The 26,069-nt window shown below is 49.0% G+C and overlaps 3 protein-coding genes and 1 long non-coding RNA gene across 19 annotated transcripts in view; 3 read left to right on the forward strand and 1 right to left on the reverse strand.

The window, feature by feature from the left end:
- Window positions 1-16,004, forward strand: part of Dock3 (dedicator of cytokinesis 3) — a 586,580-nt gene extending 570,576 nt beyond the window's left edge. For 5 of the 15 annotated variants that reach the window (XM_021727520.2, XM_040269765.2, XM_040269766.2 and 2 more), the window contains 7 exons: window positions 510-648; window positions 1,157-1,304; window positions 6,445-6,563; window positions 7,591-7,678; window positions 11,328-11,450; window positions 11,997-12,079; window positions 12,869-16,004. In XM_021727520.2, the coding sequence (XP_021583195.1) occupies window positions 510-648; window positions 1,157-1,304; window positions 6,445-6,563; window positions 7,591-7,678; window positions 11,328-11,450; window positions 11,997-12,079; window positions 12,869-13,378 (1,210 nt within the window). In that variant the 3' untranslated portion in view covers window positions 13,379-16,004. Of the gene's footprint in view, window positions 1-509; window positions 649-1,156; window positions 1,305-4,248; window positions 4,282-6,444; window positions 6,564-6,910; window positions 6,999-7,590; window positions 7,679-11,327; window positions 11,695-11,996; window positions 12,080-12,868 lie in introns of those variants that run through there. The other 10 variants (XR_013436504.1, XM_021727521.2, XM_021727522.2 and 7 more) reach the window with 10 other exon arrangements.
- Window positions 1-16,946, reverse strand: part of LOC110598329 (uncharacterized) — a 34,911-nt gene extending 17,965 nt beyond the window's left edge. The window contains exons 1-3 of one of the 2 annotated variants that reach the window (XR_013436506.1): window positions 16,137-16,946; window positions 6,356-15,036; window positions 3,443-5,063 (exon numbers count right to left, since the gene is read on the reverse strand). This is a non-coding gene — a long non-coding RNA (uncharacterized LOC110598329). Of the gene's footprint in view, window positions 1-3,442; window positions 5,064-6,355; window positions 15,037-16,136 lie in introns of those variants that run through there. The other variant, XR_013436505.1, reaches the window with a different exon arrangement.
- An 83-nt stretch (window positions 16,947-17,029) lies between these two features.
- On the forward strand, window positions 17,030-20,368 carry Manf (mesencephalic astrocyte derived neurotrophic factor). The gene is made up of 4 exons (XM_005326968.5): window positions 17,030-17,187; window positions 17,900-18,027; window positions 18,695-18,836; window positions 19,929-20,368. Exons 1-4 carry the CDS (start codon window positions 17,103-17,105, stop codon window positions 20,111-20,113), a joined length of 540 nt encoding a protein of 179 aa, XP_005327025.1. The 5' UTR covers window positions 17,030-17,102; the 3' UTR covers window positions 20,114-20,368.
- A 148-nt stretch (window positions 20,369-20,516) lies between these two features.
- Window positions 20,517-25,138, forward strand: Rbm15b (RNA binding motif protein 15B). Its single transcript, XM_005327061.3, has one exon. It carries the CDS (start codon window positions 22,118-22,120, stop codon window positions 24,812-24,814), a length of 2,697 nt encoding a protein of 898 aa, XP_005327118.2. The 5' UTR covers window positions 20,517-22,117; the 3' UTR covers window positions 24,815-25,138.
- The last annotated feature ends 931 nt before the right edge of the window (window positions 25,139-26,069 follow it).

Genomic DNA, 26,069 nt, shown 5'->3' on the forward strand with positions numbered 1-26,069 from the left:
GAAGGGCTTCCTGGTATTGATAGAGGAAATTTATTGGCAAGCCTATGGCCACAGGTATGGAAAGAAGCCCACAGATAGTTCACAGCCATCTATTTTGATAGCTTCCCAATTCAACAACTCTAACCTAGAAGCAGGGATAGTCACTGTCTTAGACTAACATCCCACAGCAAGGGAGAGATAGGATTTTTGACTTGATTCCATTTCTCTCTAATTCTTCCTTAAAAACCACTAATATCATCAGACCCAGTAGTTATAAACCATTTAACTCTAAATAGAGGTTATGCCAGCCCCATAGGCCTTCCCGGACCAGGGGCTCCCAAGCAGCAGAGTGGGGCTTAGGATTATTCCAGGCCTCAGATGGGTGTGAACATTGGCTCTGGAACTGCCCCAAACCAGTGGTGGCCAAGGCTGATGATGCCCATTTCACACATTCCTCCACTGCCCCTACCACCCAGCATATTTTCTCAGCCATGGCCTGATTCCTCCCTATTTCCCACTCTTGCTCACAGCCCCATGAACTTGATGGGCACAGGCCGCCATTCATCATCCTCTCTCTCCTCACATGCGTCTAGCGAAGCAGGAAACATGGTGATGATGGGTGACAGCTCCATGGGCGACGCTCCTGAAGATCTGTACCACCACATGCAGGTACTAGAGCTATCCAAGGAGAATGGGCAGGATATGCCTATAGGACTCACCTTTCTATTTGGGGGTCTGATCTGAGGGCTGGCAACCCTGCTTAATTCTCTAACTCAATTCAGTACACCTATCTTCAGAGCTAGCAAATTGCCTTCTTTCTACATACCATTCCAAGTCTCAGTTCCCAGGCCTTATTTCCCAAGAAAACCAGCTTCAGTATTGGATGCTTTCACAAATCCCATGGGGAAAGATCCTCTGCCAGATTGTTCTCCTGCTTCTTACTGATAGCCAAGTCCTGCACACCAGATGAGCACATAGTAGTAACTCAGCAGCCCTGGTACACATAGGTGGTATGGCAATCCCTAGTGTCAGCCATCAGACTGACCTCCATCAGGGCCAAGGGTACAGCAGGCGGCACTGGGCCTGGTTATTCAGGGTGTAAAAGAACCAACTCTCTGTCAGCCCTACAGTCCTGATTATTCAGAACTCTATCATGCTGATTTTTCTCCCTTTGCAGCTCACATATCCCAACCCCAGGTACCAGGGCTCAGTCACCAACGTCTCTGTTCTGTCCTCGTCCCAGGCAAGCCCTTCATCCTCCAGCCTGAGTTCTACTCACTCAGCACCCTCCCAGATGATTACCTCTGCCCCTTCCAGCACCCGAGGTAAGGATGGCAAGGTGCTGCTTACAGAAGGAAGAGGAGAGGGTTTCTTGGACCCCACTCATCTTTCTTTTTCCAGTGACTGTCTGAAATTGTACCTGTGACTTAGAGAATTCTCATGTGTGCTTACAGCACCAAGGAGTGAAGGGCTTCTGCCTCCAAATCTCTTTCTCCATCTCGCTTTAGACCATGCCACTGGGTAGCCAGAATTGAAACCCTCTCAGTAAAAGGACCCAGCCTAGGAGAAAGCTCAGTTCTTTCTCACTGAAATGTTTGCAAGAATAAAGATCAAAATCAAGGCAAAAAATGGGTATTTTGTCTTGCGGAATCAAGCAAGATGAGAAAATATGAAGAGTCAAATTGAAGGCTAAAATTGACAGTGGAAAATGTTATTCTAAAACAGAAATAACCACTAAAAGAACTTTCTTCACTTGGGAAGGGCTTAATCAGGAGAGATGGCTTTGTAAAAACCTAGTATCTTTGCCAATTATTGCTTGATTTCTTATTCAGTTGAATAAATATTGTTTTTCACAGTTTGATCCTAGTTTCTGCAGTGAAAGTTGATTCTGTCCTTTTAGAAAGAAACATTTCCTTTGGTATGGCCATCAACTATAGTATATAATGGTCTAGTGATTCTCAGGGGTAACTATACAAGATAGTAACAATGGTCTAAGCTTACAAGCAAGTGAATGGCTATAGCTTCCAGGCTTCAGGGAGGGGGGTCTTTTTGTTTTTCTCATTATTATGAATACAAATAAAAATAGCACAAACTTAAGACATGGAAGGTCATTAAGGAAAGAATCTCTCCAAAGCACACAAACCAATGAGGCACACAATAGGAAAGATAGAGGGAATTTAACATGTGTGGCATAGTAAAAAGATGTAGTGGAATTGGGAAAAGCCTTATCAAAGTGGAGAGAAGGGAAATAAAGTTATAATAGGGCACTTGCAGACTTCCTTCTGAAGCATCCAGTCCAACCCCTCATCCCTATGGGGAAACAGGTCTAATGAGAGAGAAAAGCTGAATTTGGAGTACAGGTCTTTACACTTAACCAGTCTTTAGTCTCATGCCTATTGCCTTCCTAACATGGACTATGTGATCCAAACAAGGGGAGCTAGCATTTGGAAGCATACCTCTCTAGTGTTAAGCAAGACAAATAAACCAACAAATTGGTACATACTGATGATTTGTCAGATTGTGAAGGCTACAGACATAGAGAAAGAACAGTAATTTGTATTAAAAAGACACAATGGCTGGGGTTATATCAGTGGAAGAGTACTTTCCTAGCATGTGTGAGACACTGGGTTCAATTTCTCAACACCACATATAAATAAAGTAAAGGTTCATTGACAACTAAAATATATGTATTATTTATTTATACACACACACACACACACACATATTTTTAAAAAAGAAGAAGACACAAGCAGGTACAATGGTATACACCAATAATACCAGCAGCTCAGTAAGTTGAGGCAGAATGTCCCAAGTTCAAGGCCCACCTCAGCAACTTAGTGAGACCCTGCCTCAAAATAAAAACTAAAAAGGAGGGCTGAAGTTGTGGCTTAGTGTCAGAGTGCTTGCCTTGCACATGGAAGCACTGAGTTTGATCCTCAGCACCACATAAGAATAAATAAACAAAATAAAGATAAACAAAAAAATAAAAAGGACCGGAAATGTTAACTCTCTGGGGGTGGGAGAAGGACACACTGAAAAATGACTTTGGGAATAAAAAAGAGGAACCCCTAAGAAGTAGCCATGAACACTGTAGTGTACATCATATCTAGCTATTCTCACTGAAAACAGATTTCTGAGTCCTGATTATTGATAGACAGAAGACAGTAAAAGATGGACATTTTAGCTCAGTTCCATTCTGACACTGCTCAGACTCTCCTCTATGCTATGGTTGCTATCAGGGACTTAATAGACTGTCATCACTTGTGTCCTTAGCTAACTAATTACTGATTTATTCACTCAAAGCTTTTACTGAGTGCCCAGTTAGGAGGCTGTGTGACTCTTGCCTCAGAGAGTACTACGTAAGAGTGGAATAGAAATTATTTTCTCCTTATTTGGAAACAACTCTTCACTATTTCAAATTGCCTATTTATCTGTCACTGCATAATAAACCACACACAAAACATAGTGTCTTAAAACAATTTATTACTATGTCTAAGTCTGAGTTAACAGCTCACTGAATTAGATGTTACTTCGGACTGGAATCATTTAAAGGTTCAATTGGGCTGGATGTCCAAGTTGGTTCACTTAAATGGCTACCAGTTGATCAGATAGCTGTCGGGAGGAGCTTAACTAGGGCTGTCAACTTGAGCTCCTACATATGACCTTTCCAAATGGCTTAGGCTTCTCTTAGCATGACTGCTGATTTTCCCCAGAATCAGCACTCCAAGAGACCCAGGTAGAACCTGCAAGGATTTTTATTACCTAGCTTTGGAAATCCTAGAAACTCTCTTTGCCTCATTTCTGTTAGCTAGCAAGTCACTAAAGCCAAATCAGATGCCAAGGAGGGGGGTCAAATTCCATAACATATTTTAGAGTATTTTAAGAGAGATGATTACCAGTTTTGGTGACAAACTAGGGCCCAAAGTAGGGAAAGATGGCAAGGGCAGAGGCAACAAGAAAGAGAAGTTACTTCTAGACCACAACACTCATACAACCCATGTGTTGACCCAATATCTCATCAGGAACAGTGTTAGACTCTGTAAAAGGCAGAAAACTGTGTATGACATCAAAGAAGAAGACAGATGTGGTAGATGCAGTAATAGATATTCCTAGACAAAGGGAGTGATGTACTCCATTTGGGTAAATGAGGAGAAAGTTTTCATGGAGAAGGTGGTCTGGAGCAGAGTCCTTTACATTGGAGTTACTTCCCCACTCCCAGTAGTCATGAGACCATACCCATTGACCCTGCTGTTCTCCCTGTTGCTTTAGAAACCTGAGATGAATGACCTGCAAAGAATCCTCTAAACTCTTGTAAGTCAGCAACTCCCCCTGGTGGTCAAAAGACTGAGTGGGACTAGAAAGTAGGATTATGAGTAATCGATCCTTCTTTGAAGAACTCAATCACTCAGTCACTGGATCCTAGACTCCCTGCAGATTCTTAGAATACATCTGAAGTAGTTCAGAAGTCCCATAAACATATAAACACTTATATTTAAATTCCATCATGAAAATAACCATCACCCTCTCCTACCATGGAATTGGCTGCCCAGGGCAGTGGGAAAGAAGCAAGTTAGTAGAGATGGAGAAATTAGTGCTAACACAGCACTCCCTTGTTAGAGGGAGCCACCATAACATGAATTCAAATCCTCAAGTCAAATATTAGCCAATTACATGAATAAAATCATAACGTGAATCAAATCCTCACCAGAGCCTGGACTTTCCTGGGTCTGCATACTTATGTCCCTCCATCCTAATCCCCACAGTATGGATCAGGATATTAAGTATGCAAATAAAAAATCATGGACAGCCTTTGGAAGGCAGTTCCAATACACTCCTGCTGTGGAATGAGCATTAGATAGGAGTTTGATGCAAATGAATTGATGTAAAGATTCTGGGGTTTTTTGGTTTTGTTTAATTTGTACCTGCTACATGTAAGGCAGTCCTATCCCGTGAGCCCACAGGGTCAGGGAGCATTCTGGATTTCTTTCTGGAAAGTACTTTTAAAAATTAGTAGGATTTGAAGGTTTTTTTTTTCTTTTTTCTTTACATAGCCATCTTCTTGAGGTAGTCTGTGAATACAAATTCTAAAAGAGAACACAGAAATAAATAAAATCACAAAATGGTAGCAAATTCAGGCCCAATTTTTCAAAGAATTCTACTATATTCAGTCCCCTACCAGTGAAGGACATTTTAAAGAGTAGGTCTCAAAGCTAGCCCTGAGGTTCTACAAACAGGATCACTCAGACCAATTGTGGAAGAAGTTACATAAAAACTATGGCAAAAGTACCTTATTGGTATTGATTATGATGATTTCTTGCAAGTACTAAACTTCAACATGGACTAAAATGAATTCAACAACTCTGGGGCAAGTTGGCTGAATATGACTATGTTTTAGCTTTGTCCTGACAGTGCTAACATTGCACACTCAAAGGAAAATCCAAGAGAACCTGTGTTTGGGGGACAGAGAATCTAGAAGCTGAAGATTCACCTAGAGCCTGTGGGCTATCAATTGTATAGTTTCTCGGGGCACAACACAAAGAAGGGTTTCACTTGAGCCAGCCAGAGGCATTGGGGTCCAGGTGACCTCCCCATGATGGAATCAGTGCCCCTTAGCTTCTCAATAGATATGCTGGTATGTGGCACAATGAACAGTGCACATTTGGAGTGCTATCCAAATTACCCATATCTCAGGAAAGCCAGCAAGTTATTCTTTCTGCTTCTGTGGAAGGTCTTCCTGAGGACCACAGGTTGGCAAATTCCTCAGCCTATCACAATATCCCCTGGGGCCAGGGGAGGTCAATGCAGAGCCTTCATAGAACATGTACTTGGGAACCTGGGGTAAAGCCCCATAACTTCCAGATTAATTTTGTTCCCCCAGCCATCCTGGCTCTAGGCTTCAATAGAACTAACAGGAAGGCAAAAGCCAGGTTCTGGGGACCTGGAATCTGAGAGGGACAAGCCCCTGGGAAAAAGTGGCCAGTGGCCAGCTAAGAATAGGGCTGCTACTATCAGGAGAAGGTAAGTGCATGGGGAGACCCACTATGTCAAATCAGAACTATGTGGCTATTATCTAAGTGTCTCTGTCTCTGTGTGATGGCTCCATTTCAAGCTGACCTGAACCCATGCCTGGGCCCCCTGAAAGAGCCCAGCATACAGGCCACAACCATGCCTTGAGAGCAGTGGATACAAGGGGCCCCTACCCATCTGCTCTAGTCCTCAACTCTCCTCACCCTTTGCCTTTGAGTGTTCCAAGGGGCTCTGTCAGTGGGTCTGCCTTGGCTGGAATACCAGGTGCAGCCCCCACCATCTAACCACCAGATTCCACTTCATTCCTCTTGTATTTGCTTAGCTCACCCCAACTGCAAGTAACACCTACCCTGATCCCCCAGTCCTGAGGATGTTTGACAGCAGGGCCCTTCATCTGTGGTTTGTCATCTGTGCGTGATTGTTCTCACTTGGTTACAGGCTCTCCCTCTCTGCCAGATAAGTACCGCCACGCCCGGGAAATGATGTTGCTGTTGCCCACACACCGGGACCGCCCAAGCAGTGCCATGTATCCAGCAGCCATCCTGGAAAATGGACAGGTAGCAGACCCAACCTACTAACTGCCTTCTGAAACCATAAATGTGTTGGCTTGGACTCCCCTCATTGCATTTGCTGGGCTTTCCACATTGTCCTGCATGCCTCCCTCATCCTGCTATAAGAAGGCTGCTTTACTCCTGGATGAAGAATGTAGTATGAATAAATTCTAGTACCAGCAATCCAGAATGCAGGTATGGGTAGAATGGCATCAGGGTTGGAACCAGTATTGCTTGTGTGGTTATCCGTATTTCTGGCCAGCTTGCTAGGATGTCCTTCCTTCCTGTGGGTGTGCAGGGGAATCCTCACAGGGGCAAGGGCCTCTTATCTATCCACTCTCACTACCTGCTAGGGTGCCTGTGCACACCATTCATCCAGCTCTCCAAACATCCTGCCTGGGGGCCTGGACCAAGAAGCTACAGCAATTAACTCACTCCCCTGTGAGTTATCCTTCTATCCAAGTTCATAAGTCACCTCCAAGTGATTATCACCTGGCCCCAGAGTGCCAAGAGTTTCTCAACATTACTTTCCCTGTGCCTGATTAGCCCTATAAAGCAGAGAGAACAGATTTGGTTGGCAGACACCAGTCAGAACAGCAGAGCCTATCGAACTCCAGGCTTGGGTGGTACCTTTTCTCTAACCTCAATGCTAACATGGAGCTCTATGGAGCCTCTTCAGAAGGCAAAAACTGTCAGTCTCCTGAGGGAAGCAGGATCCTTAAATCCTACCAGTGGGCCTCCCTGGCCAGACAAAAGGATGCAGATAGTTAAATACCTATGTCCTATTCACAGAGCCTGTACAAGACAACCTGGGTAGTGATTCAAATGTCCGTGGGAGTGCTCAGAACCAGATACCCCTGGACAGTATTCCCCAGGGCTGGCATGGAGTTCTCAGAGCATCTCAAACAGAAGCCATCCCATTGCTTTGATTTCCCCATCTGATCTTGGAACCTCCTGGCTCCTGTAGTCCATGCCTCCCAAGATGTAACTGGCTATTTTCCGCTTTTCTTTTTTCTTTTCTTCCTTCCCTCAGCCACCAAACTTCCAACGGGCCCTGTTCCAGCAAGTAGTTGGAGCCTGCAAACCCTGCAGTGATCCCAATTTATCTGTAGCTGAAAAAGGTATTGTTCTTCCTCCATGGGCTCCCCGACATCTGTCCCAATCTTGAGTGTCTGATTCTGGTCCCTGAGTACCAACGGGCCAGGTCTGAGCCACACCCCTATACCCAAGTGTGTCTATCTGTCCAGAATGCTAACCAATTACTATCTATGCTCACTATTTAATCCACAGCTGGTTTAGATCATGTCACTTTGAATCTCTGCTTCTTTCCAAGGCCCATCCTCAGAGAGGCTCCAGCTGCCACCTGTCCTAAGTCTAGCTTTATGGAAATTTGGGTATTGTGTGGGGGACCTCCCTAGGCACTTCCTGGCCAGCCCCAAAATTTAGCAGGCCCTTTGGTCCCTCTCAACTTGGGCCTTCAGGGACCTCTCTCCTTGAAGCTCAAAACAGGCTTGTGGGGGGAAAAAAAAAACTCCCAAGAGGAATGGAAAGGTAGAAAGGACATACCATGGCAAAGTGAAATTCCCAAACACAAACTTCTCCAGGGAAAGCCCTGTCAGCAGCTACTATGAGTCCATCTACATTTCAAGGCCATCAACCATACGATAAGACTGAGCAATCCTCCTTAGAACTGAGCCATTTAGATGGTGAGCATTTTATCCTACATTCTACTTCTACAAACTAATGGCAACAGCCTCTGACCCCTACTACATTGGCCTGAAGCCCCAGATAACTGAGTTAATTTCAACACAGAGCAATAAACTAAGTGGGGACAATGCCACCCAGATCCTGGCTCCATATCAGCCCTGTTCACATAGGTTCTCCTCCTCCTTTCGTCCATCTGTTGGAGTTCAGGGCCTACTCACTTCCCACCTATATTGGCCTGCCATCTGGCCCTCCAAAGCTGTATTCATGTTGTCATTGCACCTGTTCACCAACTGCTGTCTACTATCCCCACTGTCATTGTTCCTCCCCTGCACATCAGGACAGGAGGACAAAGACCTCTGTGTTCTCTTTAACTGGGTCCACAACCTGAGTACCTGGTGGGCATTGGTGCTAGATGGTCAGCCACAAAGTGCCTACTGAAGATGCCTTCCTACCTCAAGGCTACACATCCTGAAAACATGCAGTTCTTGGATTCCTGAACCTTTGACCCAAACCAAAGTGCCCCTTCTAGCCTTGAGGCAAGAAACCACAAGGATTTTTCATCACCTAAAATGCAGAGCAATCTCAGAACTAGCCAAGAGCCCCAACAGGTCTTCAGGGCTCTCATAAGTATTGATAGCCAGACCAAGATACTATACCAGCTGGACCCAGAAGCAACTCAGACCTCAGGCTAGACTACATCAAGAAGCTACACATGCCCATTCTAGGTATGGGAGGGAAAGAGTTGTCTCAGAACAAAGGCTGAGCCCCAAACAAGCATGTTCACACCACAAGGTCAGCACTTAGTGGGCAGAAAATTAGACATTTGCCCTGTGGCAACACATTAGCAAGTCTCCATCTGAATCCTCCAGGGCAGGAACTGTACATACTTGTCACCATTCTCTTGTCAGTTAGGGTCCTGAGTCTCCTTAGGACTCCACCTTTCTCTTACAGATATCTTTCTTCACCAGCAATTAAATACCATACTAGGCAAGCCTACTTTGGGGATAGGGGCTGTGCTGTGGGGACCTCAGTCCAGTGCTGGACAGTTGTTAATGCTGAAAAAGAGGACAAGATACTGGGAATTTCTCTTTCTTCTAAGATAGATCATTCAATCTTAGCCCCAGTGCATGACTAGCCTTTTGCTGCATGAAAAAGGTCCCTTGTCCCCACTGTTCACAAACTTCAAGCTAAGAGCCCAGCTTGGTGACTTCTGATTCACATGGAGTAGCTCAGGAAGGCACTCTTTTGTAAACCATTACATCCTTGCCAGCTTTCCTCCCCCCATATCCTTCCTACCCTTGAGTTTCCTCAGGTCCTTGTAAGTGAACTTTTGCAGTCCCAACAATTCTTCCAGGAACTAGGTGTGCATCTGAGATCATGGGCTGTTGGAATCCCTTTGGGGAAGCTCCTCAGACTCACCTCCAAGCTTTCCCCCCAAGATCTATGGCTTTTTATGTAGATGGTGCTTTTCTTTCTTTTTTTTTGGGGGGGGCAGCGGGTGGATGGTGCTTAGTACTGAAGACCAAGAAGCTCCTGCTGCATCTTGGCAAGAGCCTGGGCAAAGATGGACCTCTTCTTTGGGTGGCTTAGGCTTTCTGAGGAGACTGCTGATGGAATCCACTTGATGCTCATCAGATTTAGAATTCTTTCCTCCCTGATGGCAACAGCTGAGCATCTGCCCTCTGCCCAATGGTTGCCACACCCCTCCTTCCTGCCACCAGGCAACAACTGAACAGTCCTCCTTAGAAATGAAACTGTTTAGATAATGGAATTTTACCCTGTGTTCTTCTGAAAGCCTCTGTCAGTCCCTAAAAAAAGAAGAAAGATGGATTTCATCCCCTTATCCCTCGTTACCATGGGTCCCGCCCCTCTTGGCCACTTTCCTCAAAAGCCAGACTCCAGTTTCTTCCCTTCCAGGCTTTGGATCTTCCCAGTATCTGAACTGGAAGAACCCAAGTCCAGGTGCCTCAGGCTCCCTTTAGCTATCCCAGCCTCAGAAAAGAGCCAGTGACCAGGCACCTAGAATGTGAGCTACTCTTCCCTGCTACTAATAGTCCAAAAGTATCCAGATAAAGGGCATATTTCTTCTTCTGGTATTTGTTCTTTAGGATGAATCAGCTTCCTGGGTTCATATGTCCTCTCCCATACCTGCAGAGTGGCACTCTTTAGACTTCAAGGTTCAGCCATTGCTTCTCTCCTGTCCCCTCCTACAAAGTCTTTCACCCCAACTGTGGCTGAGAGGCAAGCCAGTATTATGTCACTGGATTTCTCCTTAGCCTGGGGCCCACTCTACTCTGCATTCATGGCATGTAGGGGCCTCTAGATACACCCCAAAGCTTCTGTGGGCTCCATAGACTTCCATCCTCTCAGGAAGCAGTAGGTCCAGTTGGGCATGGGCTGTAGTTCCTGAGCTTTATACTTTCTTCCAACAGGTACACTGAACACTTCTCCTTGCCTAGGAAAACCTCTTGTGCATCTCAAATCCACCAGTGGGAATAGGAGCAAAGTTTGAATGTCACTACATGCCCTTGTAGGGCTAGTTTGGGAGGCAGCTCTTATGTGCTCCTTGGCAATGTTCTGGGAGCTCTGGAAGGAGGCAGTCTCTGGCTCCCATCCTGCTCCCTACTTTTCACACAGGGCCTAGACAGTAGACATGCCCTAGCTTGACTTTGGCATGGAGCTCTAGGGCCTGCACTCTCCATATTTTCTTGGTCTCTTCAGCCTAGCCTGTTCTGCTCTTCTGTCCTCTTCTGCTTTCCCTTCTGGCAAATCCCAGAGACTGCAGATGTTCACTCCTTACTGCACTTTCTCTCAGCTTTTCTCATCTTGAATATTCTTCAGATATCAGCTGTTTTCATCCTCTTAGGCAACTTTAGTCCACTTCTGTGAACCACTGTGCCTTGCTTGGCCAGTGTTTTTAGTTCCAGGGGCTGGCATGCCACTCCCATGTGTTTTGGATACACAGTGCACACCCAGAGAATCCACAGGCTTATAGGATGGGCTTCTCCGAGAGGGTAGCTGAAGGAGTAACTTCCATTCACACCATCTCTTTCCACCCTTCAGCGGTGCCAGCAGCCCCCAGCAGCTGGAGCCTGGATAGTGGAGTCCGGGAGGCCCAGCCCTTCCTGTCTGCCCACATGGGGCACATCCTGGCCCCCCCAGTGCCTCCCCGAAGCCTGCTGCATGGTAAGAAGACTTCCAGCGGGTCCCCCAAGTAATCCTGGTCTCAGACTCTGCTCCAAGACCAGATCAACACCTGTCCAGGCTGAGAAGATAGGCCATCCTCTGGGTCAACACAACCAAAGAAAAAAACATGCATTCCACAGGAAGGATTCTTCTGGGCACTGGGGTCACTGAGGTTTTGGAGTCCAGCAGGTTAGCTCAGAAAGGCCAATGAGGGAAGCTGAAGACAACGGAATCAACTCTGCCAGGTGCTCCACTCACCAGCCTGTCATCACCTAGCAGTAGGCTAGAGCTCTTACAGCCTGCAGCCTATTGTTCTATGAGCTCTGAAGCACTCGACTTTCCTGGCCTCCTGTGTGAATAGGTTTCTTTTATCCCAGCAGCCTGTTTTGGAGAACGTCAATGTAAAGAAGTTTTCCCATCACCCTCAATACTGAGGGGTCCCCAGGGAACTCTTTCCACACCTGTCCAGTTGGCCCAGCAAGATGGTGCTGGTGTGCAACCTGAGCAGGGGCCCCTGATGAGGTTTTGGTTCTGTTCCCTTCGCAGGTCATTACTCCTTACATTTTGACGCCTTCCATCACCCTTTGGGTGATACTCCCCCGGCCCTCCCTGCCCGGACCCTGCGCAAGGTAATGTATTGAAGCAACAGTCCCACCATTTCATCTGCTATAGAATCATCTTTGGGTCTATGAGAGGAACCTGAGGTCTCCTCTACTTCACTGTCTCTGAGAGCTCAGACTGGCAGAAGCTGGGGGTAGCCAGAGCCAACTTGAGCTGCAGGTAACCAGTACATCCTGCAACCAATGCAATGAGAACAGGGAGATCAGAGGGCTTTGGAGACCACATGATACCAAGAGTGTATGGGCAATGAGCACTAAAAGACAAGTGCTCTCTGCCAATATCAATAGAACAATAGCTAAATAAATATCCCTCTGGTAGGGCATAGAGCTTCTTAAATTAGTGACCTGTGAAAGTAAGAGGCATCAGGCACCAAAGCTTTATTAAAAAACCCCCAAAAGTAAAACTTAAATCCTACTGTTAGTTAAATCTGTTATCACAGATTTTAGCAGAATAAATTCATCTGGTCCATGGCCCACCAACGTTCTTTCTGTCCTCCCTCAAGTAGTCTGATAACCAAGCCTTTTGTTAGTAACCCAGACCAGACAGCAGCCTGGGACCCAGGGAAGGGGAACACCAATGCCCAGCAGCCAGAGTAGGGCCGTTTCTAGGCCTTCAGAAATATAGTGATTCTGGGGTACCACTGGAAGGGTTGGGAGAGGGTTGCTGCTGAACAAGAAACTCCTAGTTGAGGAGAGTCAAAAGTTCATTAATAAGCAGACTCTTTGGTCTCCACATGGTAGGCCAGTTAGCCATCTAGAGCAAGGGATTCTAACATGCCCACCCTTTCCTTCGCACAGTCTCCTCTCCATCCCATCCCAGCCTCCCCTACCAGCCCTCAATCAGGTCTGGATGGCAGCAACTCTACACTGTCTGGCAGTGCCAGCAGTGGTGTGTCCTCCTTGAGTGAAAGTAACTTTGGGCACTCCTCAGAAGCCCCACCTCGAACCGACACTATGGACTCCATGCCAAGCCAGGCCTGGAATGGCGATGAAGACCTTGAGCCGCCCTACCTCCCTGTCCACTACAGCCTCTCTGAGTCCGCTGTCCTGGACTCCCTCAAGGCCCAGCCATGCCGGAGTCACTCAGCCCCTGGGTGTGTCATCCCTCAGGACCCCATGGACCCACCCGCACTGCCACCCAAGCCCTACCATCCCAGGCTGCCAGCCCTGGAGCACGACGAGGGTGTGCTGCTGCGTGAAGAGGCGGAGAGGCCAAGAGGCCTACACCGCAAGGCCTCATTGCCTCCTGGGAGCACCAAGGAGGAACAGGCCCGCATGGCCTGGGAGCACGGCCGAGGGGAACAGTGAGAAGCAGGAAGGCAGCTATGATACTACCTTCAGTGAACAGCTTGTCCAACCACTCCAGGTCTGAAAAGCAAGTTCCCCCCACCCCCAGAGAGTTAGAGGGGCTTGGCACTCCAGAGAGCACCACCCCAAGTCTCCGTTCTACTGCCGTGAACTCATGTGTTGCCATGTTCAAAGGCCGCAGCAGCATGAAGAGTTGTGGCTTCTCTTTTTATTTTTTTTTTTATGTTTCCATTTTCTATGGGTTTTCCTTTTTTTTTTTTTTTTTTTTTTTCTTTATGCAGTAGATGCTTTCTTCCTCCTATAGTTCCAGACTGTGTGGAGCTACATGGAGATATTGCACAGAACTGCTTTGCAGCACCACAGGGCCCAAGAGCAGAAGCCCCAGCCCTCCCTTCAGGGCAGAGACGCACAGAATGGAAATTGCACTAGGGACCTCTTCTTTTGCTGTATGGACAGAAAAGTTAATGGTTGCATTCAGGGATTGCAAGGACCACATGGACTACATGTCACAGGTGGACAAATGGGCCACAAGCCATTTTGCACAAATGCTTGCCCACCTGCCCACTCTTCCATCCAGGAGTGTGCAAACTGAGGGTATGGGTAGGACGACTTGCCAGCTCAGGCATGTGACTGGCCTACCTGCATGCCCAAGGCACACTGCCAGTTTTCATGGGCCAGCCTTGTCTCCTACACCACCTTGGACTTTTCTCTCCATCATTTTATTTCTGATCATTTGCTCCCTTCCATTTGATACCCCTCATGACCTGCAGAAGGCTCCATGGTGAATGGATCTGCAAGGTTTTCTCCCATCCTCTGGGGTCTGAGTGAAGGAATAGAGCCAGAGGGGCTACCCTAACCACCTTTCTCCTAGAGGTAGGCCCTTTCCCATGTGTTAGAGCTGGAATAAGAGTGAGGCTGGGGTGTGGCAGGGGCCAGAAATTCTCTGAGATTTCAGAGTGGCTAGAATGCTTGCCACCAGCTCCTGAATCAGGGATTTTCAGCACTACCTCTGAGCCATGGGGTTGGCTGCCCAGCCAGGCTTCCAGGCCCTGAGGACATGTGGTCAGGTTCAGCAAGCTTCTGTGTAAAAAAGGTGGAAAAGAACTTCTCCTTGTGGAAGCAGAGAACCATACAAGTAGAAATCATCATCTCCTAAGTGGCCAAGTATAGCGCCCCTGCTCCAGGCCCATGGGGACCACCACTCAGGGTTCAGGGCAAGCAGGAAGACAGTTTCTCCAGCCTCCCCAGTCTGTTTGGCAGGCCACAGTGCTGTCTTTATAGTAAACTCTTTCAGATCAGGGCACTGATTTTCCTCTCAGTGTATTATTTGGGGGTGGATAGGGTGGGGTGGGTATAGTAGTATTTTACCAGGGTGCTTCTCAGTTACTTAAAAAAAAAAAAATGTCTTGAGACAAAACTTTTTCTTTCATTTGCTTGGGTCACATTATGATGGTCACAAGACTGCCTTCTCCTTGTTAAGGCAGGTTACCCCCAGTTCCTCTTTTACTGGCCTATCTGGCCTTCATGACCAGGTCCTGGGTTCTAGGTCCTCGTTCATTCTCCTCAGCCCCTCTTTTCAAACAGAAAATGCCATGGTCAGGGTGTTTTTCTCTTGGAAACAAGTGCCAACTTGTTTAACAGAAATGCCAGCAAGTAACCTATAGGGAAAGATAGAAGACCCAGTTACCTTCATAGCATCTGGGCATTAACACCAGTGTGGGGCTTTTCTGATACCATCAGGATTACTCCAGGCCAAGTGGGGCAGAAGGCTGGCCCAGGTTGGGGGTCAGTCAAGGCAGTCCAGAGTTCAAAGGAGAAGCCTGAACCTAGATTCACTTGCAGCCTTCAATCTCTGGGACATCTGGGGATCATTAATGTTAAATGGTCAGGGACTTGGTTTGAATTTGATTCTAAGGTAAGAGGACATCAGATTTTCAGGCACTTCAGAACCTCAGTTCCTGGATAAAGCAGTCATCACATAAGAACATCTACCTTCTCTACTTGATGGCACAGGATGTTGGGAGAGAAGTGTAAGTTTGTTGGCCTTGCTTTATGGAAGGTGAAACAAACTCATGTTTTCCCTCTCCATTTTCCCTAACTGGATGAAATGGACACATTCTGAAACCTTTTTGTTGGAGAGTCAGCCAGTCTGAGGGGAAATGGGAGATGAGAGATGAAAATTCTTTGAAAAGATTGTGAAATAGTGATTTTCATTCTTTCAAGCTTATTTGTAAATACTTATTTGAATGCTGTGTATTTGTACAGGAATTTGAGCAAAAAATGTATAGACTGTGATGTCCAATTGGTTATCAGTCCTATAAATGTGTTTTTAACCTCTGGCATTCTGTGCTTATTTAAAACAAGAACACTACTAACCATTTCTTTTGTGTATTTATGTCTAAAGAAAAAATGATTTAAAAATGATCTTACCTGTACCAGAAAAGCAAAGTTAAAAGAAAAAAAAAAATTTGTACCAGTGTCCCAAGAGTTACTGTATATATTGTGGTAGCATGTTCTAAATCCAAGAAGTAATGTGAATTTTAGATGTAAATAACTGACACTTTGACTTTTCCCCCTTTTCCCACTCCCTTGACTGCTGTGATGTTAATTAAAGATGAATACCTGATACTGATCCACTGAATTCACTGAATGAGAGCAGCACAAGTGCCCTTCTCCAACCCTTGCCGCTGGGCTCCAAGCCCTTTTAGCCCCAAAGATGTCTCCTTTCAGCACTGAGCCAGCCCTTACCGCGTCCTACCTTCAAGGACAGGTAGCCAAGCCTTGGAAGCAGGGCAGCCCAGGAGGACACATCCTCTGGTGCTTGTCAGTCGACCCACGGGACCCCACTCGGGAAGTAGCTCGATAGCCAAAGGCCTTGATGGCTCAGCTGGAAAGCAGGCGGGCCAGCGTGCTCAAGCATGCGTCGGGAGCTTGTGAGCAAATGCACATCGCTTCCAAAAGTGGAGGACAAACCTCCTAAACCCCGTAGCCACCACACTGAGGCGACACCAAAGCCTCGGGATGAGCGGGGATTGATGGGCTCCGAGCCCTTCCGCCAGGGGGAACCTACAGTACATCCCACCCTGGACAAGGCAGGTTTCAGCCAGCTGGGGCGGGCAGGCGGGTGCCTGAGCCTCAGCGGACTCCCAGAGGTTGGTTCCCTCACCCACGTGACTGTTCAAAACAAGAAGGGAAAAATAATTTGTCGTCTGCGGCTGTTAAGCCCTACTTGATCTATTGAGTCTCGGCTGACCCTAGAACTCCTGACCCTGCACCACGAGTCCAGGCTCCTGTTAGGGAGATCCGCAGCGTCTCCTGGGCGGGCGTGGGGACAAGTACAAGTGAAATGCAGGACAATTTAGTATGACGCTGGGAGGCAGCCAGATCCTACTTCCGCCCACAGCTCCAGCAACAGCTAAGGCAGCTGCCCCTATCCAATATGGCTGCCCATGCAGCTTCCGAGGCGGCCGCAGCTACTTCCTGTGGACCGCTAAGGTTCAATCGGAAGCCGACAACTGTCTAGGGCCAAGACACCACCAGCCAATGGGGAAGGGCAGCGTGGAGCCGCCCGTCTGGGCTCTATGGCATGTGGACCAATGAGAACGCGGCATGTGGGAGGGCGCGGGGGCTGCCCGCCAATGGAAAGCTCCGGCGTGCGGCAAGTACCCCAAGGCGGCGCAGCGCGGCGGGTGCGGTTCAGTCCGGGCGGCAGCGGCGGAGGAGGATGTGGGCTACGCACGGGCTGGCGGTGGCGCTGGCCCTGAGCGTACTGCCAGGCAGCGGGGCGCTGCGGCCAGGCGACTGCGAAGGTGCGGGGGGCCGGGGTCTGCACACAAAGATCGGCTTCGCGACGGCGTTGAACCCAACAAATTATCGAGCGGGCGGGGGAGACGGCGGCTGTTCCCAGCGGGGTCCACCAGAGGAAAGGCCTAGAAAATATTTCCCAGGCCTAGAAAACACTGGTCGGATGAAAACAAGTGGAGACTAGCTCATACAAAGAAATTGGCCTGAAGTCCACATCACGTCGGAGTTTTTGTCCCTTCTTATTATTGTTCAGAGATTCCCAGGAGCCTCCCGGGTCCAAGACCCCAAAGGCCGGTCCTCTGTACCGCGCCAATCTGTTGGCCTTGCGAAACTGCACCTCGGGTTTTGGTGGTGTACGTGGAAAAGAGCAGCATTTTGTTTGTTTCTCTTCAGCCTCCAGTCTATCCATTTATGAGGTCATAATGAGCCCCGTCTCAAGGACACGTGTTCACTTTCGGCTTAACTTGATGAAAGGAGCAGGGAAGAATCATTTATGGGTCACTGAGTGTGTTGCTTGTTTCTCGCATGCTCTGAGTGTACAAAGAAACCCCAGCAACATGAAGCAGGGTTCTGTCCACCTGTGGGTACCTGAGAGAAAAACAGTGATGGAAAGACCTCTAATGATGTGTGTCTGTGTGTCCTGTAAGAGTTTCTTCCTGTTGGAATGGGGAGACAATTTGGTGATTGCTGAGCATCTCCCTTCCCTCTCTTTTCCAGTTTGTATTTCTTTTCTGGGAAGATTTTACCAGGACCTCAAAGATAGAGATGTCACATTCTCACCAGCCACTATTGAAAAAGAACTTATAAAGTTCTGCCGTGAAGCAAGAGGCAAAGAGAATCGGTTGGTGAGTAGCTGGTGACCCTTCTCTGCTGGCCCTGGCTCGTGTTTATCTTCCACTTCACTGTGGGCCAGCTATTCTGTTTGAAAACTTAATGTGGGAGTGAAGTGCCTTTGACCTCACCCAAGTGGCATGTATTTTTCAGGCGTAATATTTTTATCTTATTAGTATTTATTAAGCACTTACTGTGAGGTAGGCACATCAGGGTAGAAAAATGACTAACAGACAAACAGTGCAGCAAATGGGTATCATATAGAAGAGAGACCAGGATCATTCAGTGGTGGGAGGATGCTGATTAGATAGAACAATCAGTGAGGGAAGGGTCATCATCAAAGTGGAATAGAATCATCCCAGGCAGAGGAGACAGCCAGTGTGAGTGTTGAGGCTTGAAAGAGCATGGTATGTGTGAGGACAGAAGTTAACAGGATACCTGCAGAGTGGGCCAGGACTGCTTCAAGGACAAGAGCCCCATGGAGGAGTGGCTTTTTTATCTTTAATCTCTGTGGCAGTCTCTGGTTTGTTTTTCTCTACTAAAGTTTTGAACCCTGGTGACTTCTAAATTCATCTGGTGGCTTTTAGTTGAGACCAAGCATATGTTAAGACCCAAAATGAGGCTGTGACAGAGAGAAATGTTAAGTGCCACCCTGAAGACTGTTGTCCTTTCTTGCTGTAGTGTTACTACATAGGAGCCACAGATGATGCAGCCACCAAGATCATCAATGAGGTATCCAAGCCCCTGGCCCACCACATCCCTGTGGAGAAGATATGTGAGAAGCTAAAGAAGAAGGATAGCCAGATCTGTGAGCTAAAGTATGGTGAGTATGACCAGACCTTTTTCAACAAATGCTATGCACCTCTGAGCTTAATGGAATGGAAGGTAGTGATCTAGAGCCACAATGAGTCATGTATATAGCATAGATGGCACTCAGTGATGGGATGGGGAAGAACCTAGTATCAAAGTGGGTGAAGGTCAGAGTAGGTCCCATTGAGGAGGTGTCATGTCAGCAAACTTTGGAGGAGGCAGGCATTAGCGAAAAGGCTAGCTACTAGAAGAACATTCCATGCAGAGAAAGTAGGACTTCTAAAGGCAGACAATGGCATGACAGGTAGAAAGGCAGGTCACAGGGGCCTTGCATATTGGTGAGGACTTTGGTTTTAGCCTGAGTGAAGTTAGGCGCATTAGAAGTTTTGAGCAGAGAAGGAATGTGATCTTACTTATTTTAACAAGTTGGTTATTACTGCAACTTCTAAAGACCTTGTAATCTTTAGCCCAAGAGTGTCAGGAGCCATAGCATCTCTGGCTGAGACCACCTCTGGTGGCCAAAACACAATCCCAATCTTTTGAAAGAATCAGGACCTCTTCGGCAAAATTTAAACACAAGTGTTTTTATTATGCCTCAAATGTCCAAGTGACTAAGTTTATTCACTTGTTAAGGGTGCTTTGTTTTTTCAATGATCCTGATAACAGGGCCATCTGGCTGGTTCCATGTCACTCTGGTCATAGAGTAAACCCCTGACTCCAGGTCTGTGTTTATGAATGGAGACTAGGGGATCTATCTGCTGTGTCACCAACCTAGAGGTATCATTCACTAATGACTGTGCAAGAGGCACTTAGAGGATGGGAGTGGTGTTTCTCCTCTAAAGACCATATGGCCTCTTCATACTGCATGTCTGATAGTATATGACACTCATAGTCTGAGGCAGCTGTCCTAATGAAGGGGTCAGTTCCTTCTTGGGGCAGTAGGTACTGACACTTCTGCATATATCTATAGATGTCTTTCCCTTGCCGCCCAGGGCTGGTTGTTTTAAGGGATGATTTGACATGCAGGGGGTGACCAGTCATGGGACATAAGAGAGTATGGGTGCTCCCACTCAGTCATTAACTCTCTCCCTACTCTCCATTACAGACAAGCAAATCGACTTGAGCACAGTGGACCTGAAGAAGCTCCGAGTGAAAGAGCTGAAGAAGATCCTGGATGACTGGGGGGAGACTTGCAAAGGGTGTGCAGAAAAGTCTGACTACATCCGGAAGATAAATGAACTGATGCCTAAATATGCCCCCAAGGCAGCCAGTGCTCGGACTGATTTGTAGTCTGCCCCATCCCTGCTGCACCTGAGGGGAAAAAAACAGTTCAGCTGTAGCGTCCCAAACGGCCTTTTTTGTAATTTATTTTTTAAGTGGGCTCCTGACAATATCAGATTGAAGCTTGGAGCTTTCCTGATGATGCTGGCTCTACAGTGCCCCCGTGGGGGGATTCACTTCCTTCTATTGATGGTTTACTCTAGGACTTCAAAGTGTGTCTGGGATTTTTTTATTAAAGGAAAAAAAAAATTTTTTTTAGCTGTCTTTGGAGCGATAAAGTGACTGCTGAAATAAGATTTCGCCCCAAAATGAGGATCCTACCAGATGATGCTTTCCAGTTTGCAAAGAGTCTTGGGGTATATCCCATTCTGTCCCTCAGCCCACCAATGTTGAAAATACCAGGGCAGGTCACACCGGCTGAAACCAGCTGATGTGAGTGGGTTTTAGAGGACTGGAGGGTTATCAGGCACCTCAGCCTGATGTTGGCGATTTGACACCCCCAACTCCTGTCAGTAGGAGAGGCTAGAAGCTGCACAGTTCCTATGTACAGAAGTTGAGTCTAAAGTACTTGGGAGGACTCTGTACAAGCAGAATAGGGTGCATGGAGTGTGGATTTCCACAGTGATACCCATGTATTCAGTATTGGCATTTCTAAAACTTCAGCTCTTTGACCTTGCTCATCAAGATTTGTGATCTAGGTCTAATGTTAGTATTACCCTCTGACACCTACTTGGAGTTTTGCTGCACTAGTTTATACAAATAAGCCATGAAAGAGCTGCATTTTGCCTTTGTGTACCCTAGATAACAGTGGAGGTCCTTAGGGCTTCTGGGGCTTAATGGAATTCTGGTGTCTAGCTGTTCTCTGGTTATCAAGAATTGTGGCTCAGTTGAGACACTTGCTCTTCCCACCCACAGAAACCACCTGAAAAGACCTTTCCTCAGCTGGTCTTTACCCTCAGATCACTTCATCTGTGTGTTTGCTAAGTTTTCTGTTGCTAAAGGGCCTTCTTAACAGCTTGCCCATGGAGTTCACTGCTGTCTCTTCCAAGACCTTTCCTATTGTATCTGCTGAAATGTTTTCCGATTATAGGAGGAAAGAGCTGGGTGTGCTCTTCCTCATCCTACAGGTCTGCAATGGTTCCACCAACTATCCTTGGAGCACCCTGGCCCACCCTACCCCTCCCCTCCCGGGGGTGAACAAAGTTCTGGCCGCTGAGATCAGCATGGCAAGCAATGGTTAACTACTGGCATCATCAACTTCTGGCTTCCTTTGCCCCTGGCGCCACAGCCCTGCCTTTCCAACTTGGATGCCCACAGCAGAAAGTTGGACCTAGTGGCACTAAGGAGCCTATTCTGACTAAACTGCAGGTGCCTTATCTCTACCTGAACCAGGCCCAGCCAGGCCTCACAGCGTTCATAGCCACGATTCTCAAGGCCTTTCCAGGACTACTACCTGAATGCAGAGAATGCTGGAGATGTGGGTTTTGGACAGGGATCAGGGATGTCAACTCTGGGCCCTAGTCAGAAGACAACATGGCAGGGGATAGAAAAAATATACATAAAAAACCCGCTGGGTCAAGATCCCGGATTTTGACACCCATGGACAATCAGCACTGGTTCCAGCACCCGTAGAAGAAGTTAGCCAGACTCGGAGCACCTAAACTAGACTGAAAGCACGAGGCCCAGTCCACTGGGGCCGCGCGGTGGCGCCAAGACGCGCTGTCCGACCCACTCCTTTCCTCGCAACGAGATCACGTGGCACAAGGCGGCGCAACCCGATGACGTTGGCCCAGAGTAGCCCTCTCCCCGCCCACAGAAGTCACGTGGTAAGTCCGGCGCAGCCTGACTACGCAACGCCCAGCCCCTCGGCGCCGCTCCCGCCCCGCCCCGCCGCCACAGCCGCGCCGAGTCCTTTTGTCCAAGATGGCGGCGCCGGGGGCGCTGCCTCCTGGGCCGCGGCTGCCGCCGCCACTGTGAAAGGCCTACGGGCCGCCCGCCCGCCGCGCCGGCGCCATGAAGCGGCAGAGCGAGCGAGACTCGAGCCCGAGCGGGCGTGGCTCGTCATCGTCGGCAAAGCGGCCGCGGGAGCGCGAACGGGAGGCCGAGGCGGGCGGGCGGCGAGCGGCGCACAAGGCCTCCGGCGGTGGCACCAAGCACCCTGTTCCAGTGCGAGCCCGCGACAAACCCCGCGGTAGCGGCGGCGGCGGAGGAGGAGGAGGGCATCGCGACGGCCGGGGCGCCGGCGACGCTAATCACCGTGCGAGCAGCGGGCGCTCCTCAAGCTCTGGCGCCGGCGGTGGGGGACGCGGCGGCAAGGCCTCGGGGGACCCGGGCGCCTCGGGCGCGTCGCCCCGCGCGTCTCCACTGCCGCCGCCCCCACCACCTCCCGGGGCTGAACCTGCGGGTCCCGGCTCTACGGCCGCACCGGAATACAAGACGCTGCTCATCAGCAGCCTGAGTCCCGCGCTGCCTGCCGAGCACCTAGAGGACCGGCTCTTCCACCAGTTCAAGCGCTTTGGCGAGATCAGCCTACGCCTGTCGCACACTCCAGAGCTGGGCCGCGTGGCCTACGTGAACTTCCGGCACCCGCAGGACGCGCGCGAGGCCCGCCAGCACGCCCTGGCCCGCCAGCTGCTGCTGTACGATCGCCCGCTCAAGGTAGAGCCGGTGTACCTGCGCGGGGGTGGGGGCGGCGGCGGTGGCGGGAGCAGCCGGCGAAGCAGCAGCAGCAGCGCCGCTGCCTCCACGCCACCCCCTGGGCCGCCAGCGACGGCCGACCCGCTTGGCTACTTGCCGCTCCATGGAGGCTATCAATACAAACAGCGCTCACTGTCCCCGGTAGCCGCCCCGCCCCTGCGGGAACCCCGTGCCCGCCATGCTGCTGCAGCCTTCGCCCTGGATGCTGCCGCCGCCGCTGCTGTGGGTCTATCCCGGGAGCGGGCCTTGGACTACTACGGACTGTATGATGACCGCGGGCGCCCCTACGGCTACCCAGCAGTGTGTGAGGAGGACCTGATGCCCGAGGACGACCAGCGGGCCACTAGAAATCTCTTTATCGGGAACCTGGACCACAGCGTGTCTGAAGTGGAGCTGCGACGGGCCTTTGAGAAGTATGGCATTATTGAGGAGGTGGTCATCAAAAGGCCTGCCCGTGGTCAGGGTGGTGCTTATGCCTTTCTCAAGTTCCAGAACCTGGACATGGCCCACAGGGCTAAGGTGGCCATGTCGGGCCGGGTGATTGGCAGAAACCCCATAAAGATAGGCTATGGCAAGGCCAACCCCACTACTCGCCTGTGGGTGGGTGGCCTGGGACCTAACACCTCGCTGGCAGCTTTGGCCCGGGAGTTTGATCGCTTTGGAAGCATTCGGACCATTGATCATGTCAAAGGAGACAGCTTTGCCTATATCCAGTATGAGAGCCTGGACGCAGCCCAGGCCGCCTGTGCTAAAATGAGGGGCTTTCCATTGGGTGGTCCAGACCGTAGGCTGCGGGTGGATTTTGCCAAAGCAGAGGAAACTCGTTATCCCCAGCAGTACCAGCCCTCACCCCTCCCTGTGCATTATGAGCTTCTCACTGATGGATATACCAGGCACCGCAACCTGGATGCGGACCTGAGGGTGCGGGACAGGACCCCCCCACACCTTCTATACTCAGACCGAGACCGGACCTTTTTGGAAGGGGACTGGACCAGTCCCAGTAAAAGTTCTGATCGCAGAAACAGCCTGGAAGGTTATAGCCGCTCTGTGCGCAGCCGTAGTGGTGAACGCTGGGGGGGAGATGGTGACCGGGGCATGCCCAAGCCCTGGGAAGAGAGGCGCAAGCGGAGGAGCCTTTCCAGTGACCGTGGAAGGACAACCCATTCTCCTTATGAGGAACGGAGCAGGACCAAGGGTGGTGGGCAGCAGTCTGAACGTGGCTCAGACCGCACCCCTGAGCGCAGCCGCAAGGAGAACCACTCCAGTGAAGGGACCAAGGAATCCGGCAGCAACTCCCTTAGCAACAGCAGACACGGAGCTGAAGAGCGGGGCCATCACCACCACCACCATGAAGCCCCAGACTCTTCTCACGGGAAGAAGACAAGAGAGAGCGACCGCAATCATCGGACCACTGAGGCTGAGACCAAGCCTCTTGAAGAGCCAAAACATGAGACCAAAAAACTAAAGACTCTTTCAGAGTATGCTCAGACACTGCAGCTAGGTTGGAATGGGCTTCTAGTGTTGAAAAACAGCTGCTTTCCAACATCTATGCACATCCTAGAGGGGGACCAGGGAGTTATTAGTGGTCTCCTCAAAGACCACTCTTCCGGGAGCAAGCTGACTCAACTGAAGATTGCCCAGCGCCTTCGACTGGACCAGCCTAAGTTGGACGAGGTCACGCGTCGCATCAAACAGGGGAGCCCCAATGGCTATGCAGTGCTCCTAGCCACCCAGGCAACCCTTAGTGGGCCTGGCACTGAGGGGATGCCCACGGTGGAGCCAGGCCTACAGAGGCGGCTTCTCAGGAACTTGGTCTCCTACTTGAAACAGAAGCAGGCTGCAGGGGTGATCAGCCTGCCAGTGGGTGGATCCAAGGGCAGAGACAGCACAGGCATGCTCTATGCCTTCCCTCCCTGCGACTTTTCACAGCAGTACCTCCAGTCAGCACTGAGGACATTGGGCAAGCTAGAAGAAGAGCACATGGTGATAGTTATAGTGAGAGACTCTGCCTAGCCCAAACCTGTCTTTTCCAGCTCCATGTTTGTGTCACAAAAGCAGTTATTTTAAAATCTGATCCCTTCTCAACCCTACTCCCTTGGTTTGAATTCTCTGCTGGGTTATTTTGGTTTATTTGAAGGGGAACAAAGTTCTGTCCACCACTAAAACTAAGTTCTTAGATTGGGGGGGGAATTTTTTTTTTAAACAACTATGAGAAGGGACTGTTACATTGACTTCTAGTGTACAAGATACTGTCTGCTGTATTCTGTATTTTTTTATTTTTTGACTAACTGTATGGAAAGTTGTCAGTAAAGCCTTTGTCAGAGGATGGATTTCTAATCCGTTCAGAGTCCTGTTTATCAAGTTTTTTCTTAAAAGAATGGACAGTTTACCCAGTGTATGCCCTGTCATGTTTGCAACAGCCCTGATCCAAAAGTCCTGCTGCATCAGTGACTCCCAGCTCTTCATGCTGAGTTGACTGTTCTCACACTCAGTTTTGATCTTAACTGAGGGCTGACAGGCTTCAGTGTGGGTCCTGAGCCCTGTACTGCACCAGCCTGAGTAAAAGCCAGTGCAGAGGGGTTGAGCCTGAGGGGTCTGGGCCAATAGCTACTGGTTGTTGGATTTCATTTTCCCTGCACAAGTGTGTGTCCATCACTTTTGAGCTGTGGCTATCAGACAAAGCCCCCAACTGTAAGCCTATTCAACAGTCGGTAGTTTTCAGCAGTTGCATGATCTTGTACGTGAGGGAAGAACAGTGCAATATTGACGCCAAGGAGTCTCACTGCTTGCAGCCTCCCTTCTAGTTTAGCCCAGGGGTCTCCAGTGTGGGAATCAGCTGCCTCCAACTCCCAGGGCCCCTGTAGGCCTTATGCTGGAATGGGGAATTGGAAGGAAGCTGCCTTGGTTTTGGGATTTTTTTTTTTTTTTTTTGGTTTTGTGTTTTTGGTATGTGGTGCTGGGTTGAACCTAGGGCTTTTTGCATGCAAAACAAGCACTCTACCAACTATTTCCCCAGCCCTGCCATGGTTAACTCTACCCAGGTATTTATGATTTGGGGGTGTTTGGTCCTTAAGGGCTGGTGTCCATAGAATGGGACTATGCCCAGTCATGCCTAGAGCTTTGTGTAGTACAACTAATCCCTGGATGGGAGTACTTTTCAGTTATACAGGGGAGTGTAGTAGTTAGAAAGATGCCTGTTTTAAGTGACATAATGGTTTCTTGCTCTTATACAATTGGAGAACACAGAAATGGATATTTCTCTTGGAGA

The sequence above is a fragment of the Ictidomys tridecemlineatus genome, chromosome 3 (genome assembly GCF_052094955.1).
Source record: "Ictidomys tridecemlineatus isolate mIctTri1 chromosome 3, mIctTri1.hap1, whole genome shotgun sequence".
Taxonomy (NCBI): domain Eukaryota; kingdom Metazoa; phylum Chordata; class Mammalia; order Rodentia; family Sciuridae; genus Ictidomys; species Ictidomys tridecemlineatus.

What these genes read in the sequence shown, in the direction of transcription:
- Manf (XM_005326968.5), top strand. Translation starts at nt 17,103, where the DNA reads ATGTGGGCTACGCACGGGCTGGCGGTGGCGCTGGCCCTGAGCGTACTG. An exon ending in GCGGCCAGGCGACTGCGAAG is followed by an intron (nt 17,188 to 17,899) that starts GTGCGGGGGGCC and finishes TCTCTTTTCCAG; the next exon opens with TTTGTATTTCTTTTCTGGGA. An exon ending in GATCTGTGAGCTAAAGTATG is followed by an intron (nt 18,837 to 19,928) that starts GTGAGTATGACC and finishes TCTCCATTACAG; the next exon opens with ACAAGCAAATCGACTTGAGC.
- Rbm15b (XM_005327061.3), top strand. Translation starts at nt 22,118, where the DNA reads ATGAAGCGGCAGAGCGAGCGAGACTCGAGCCCGAGCGGGCGTGGCTCG.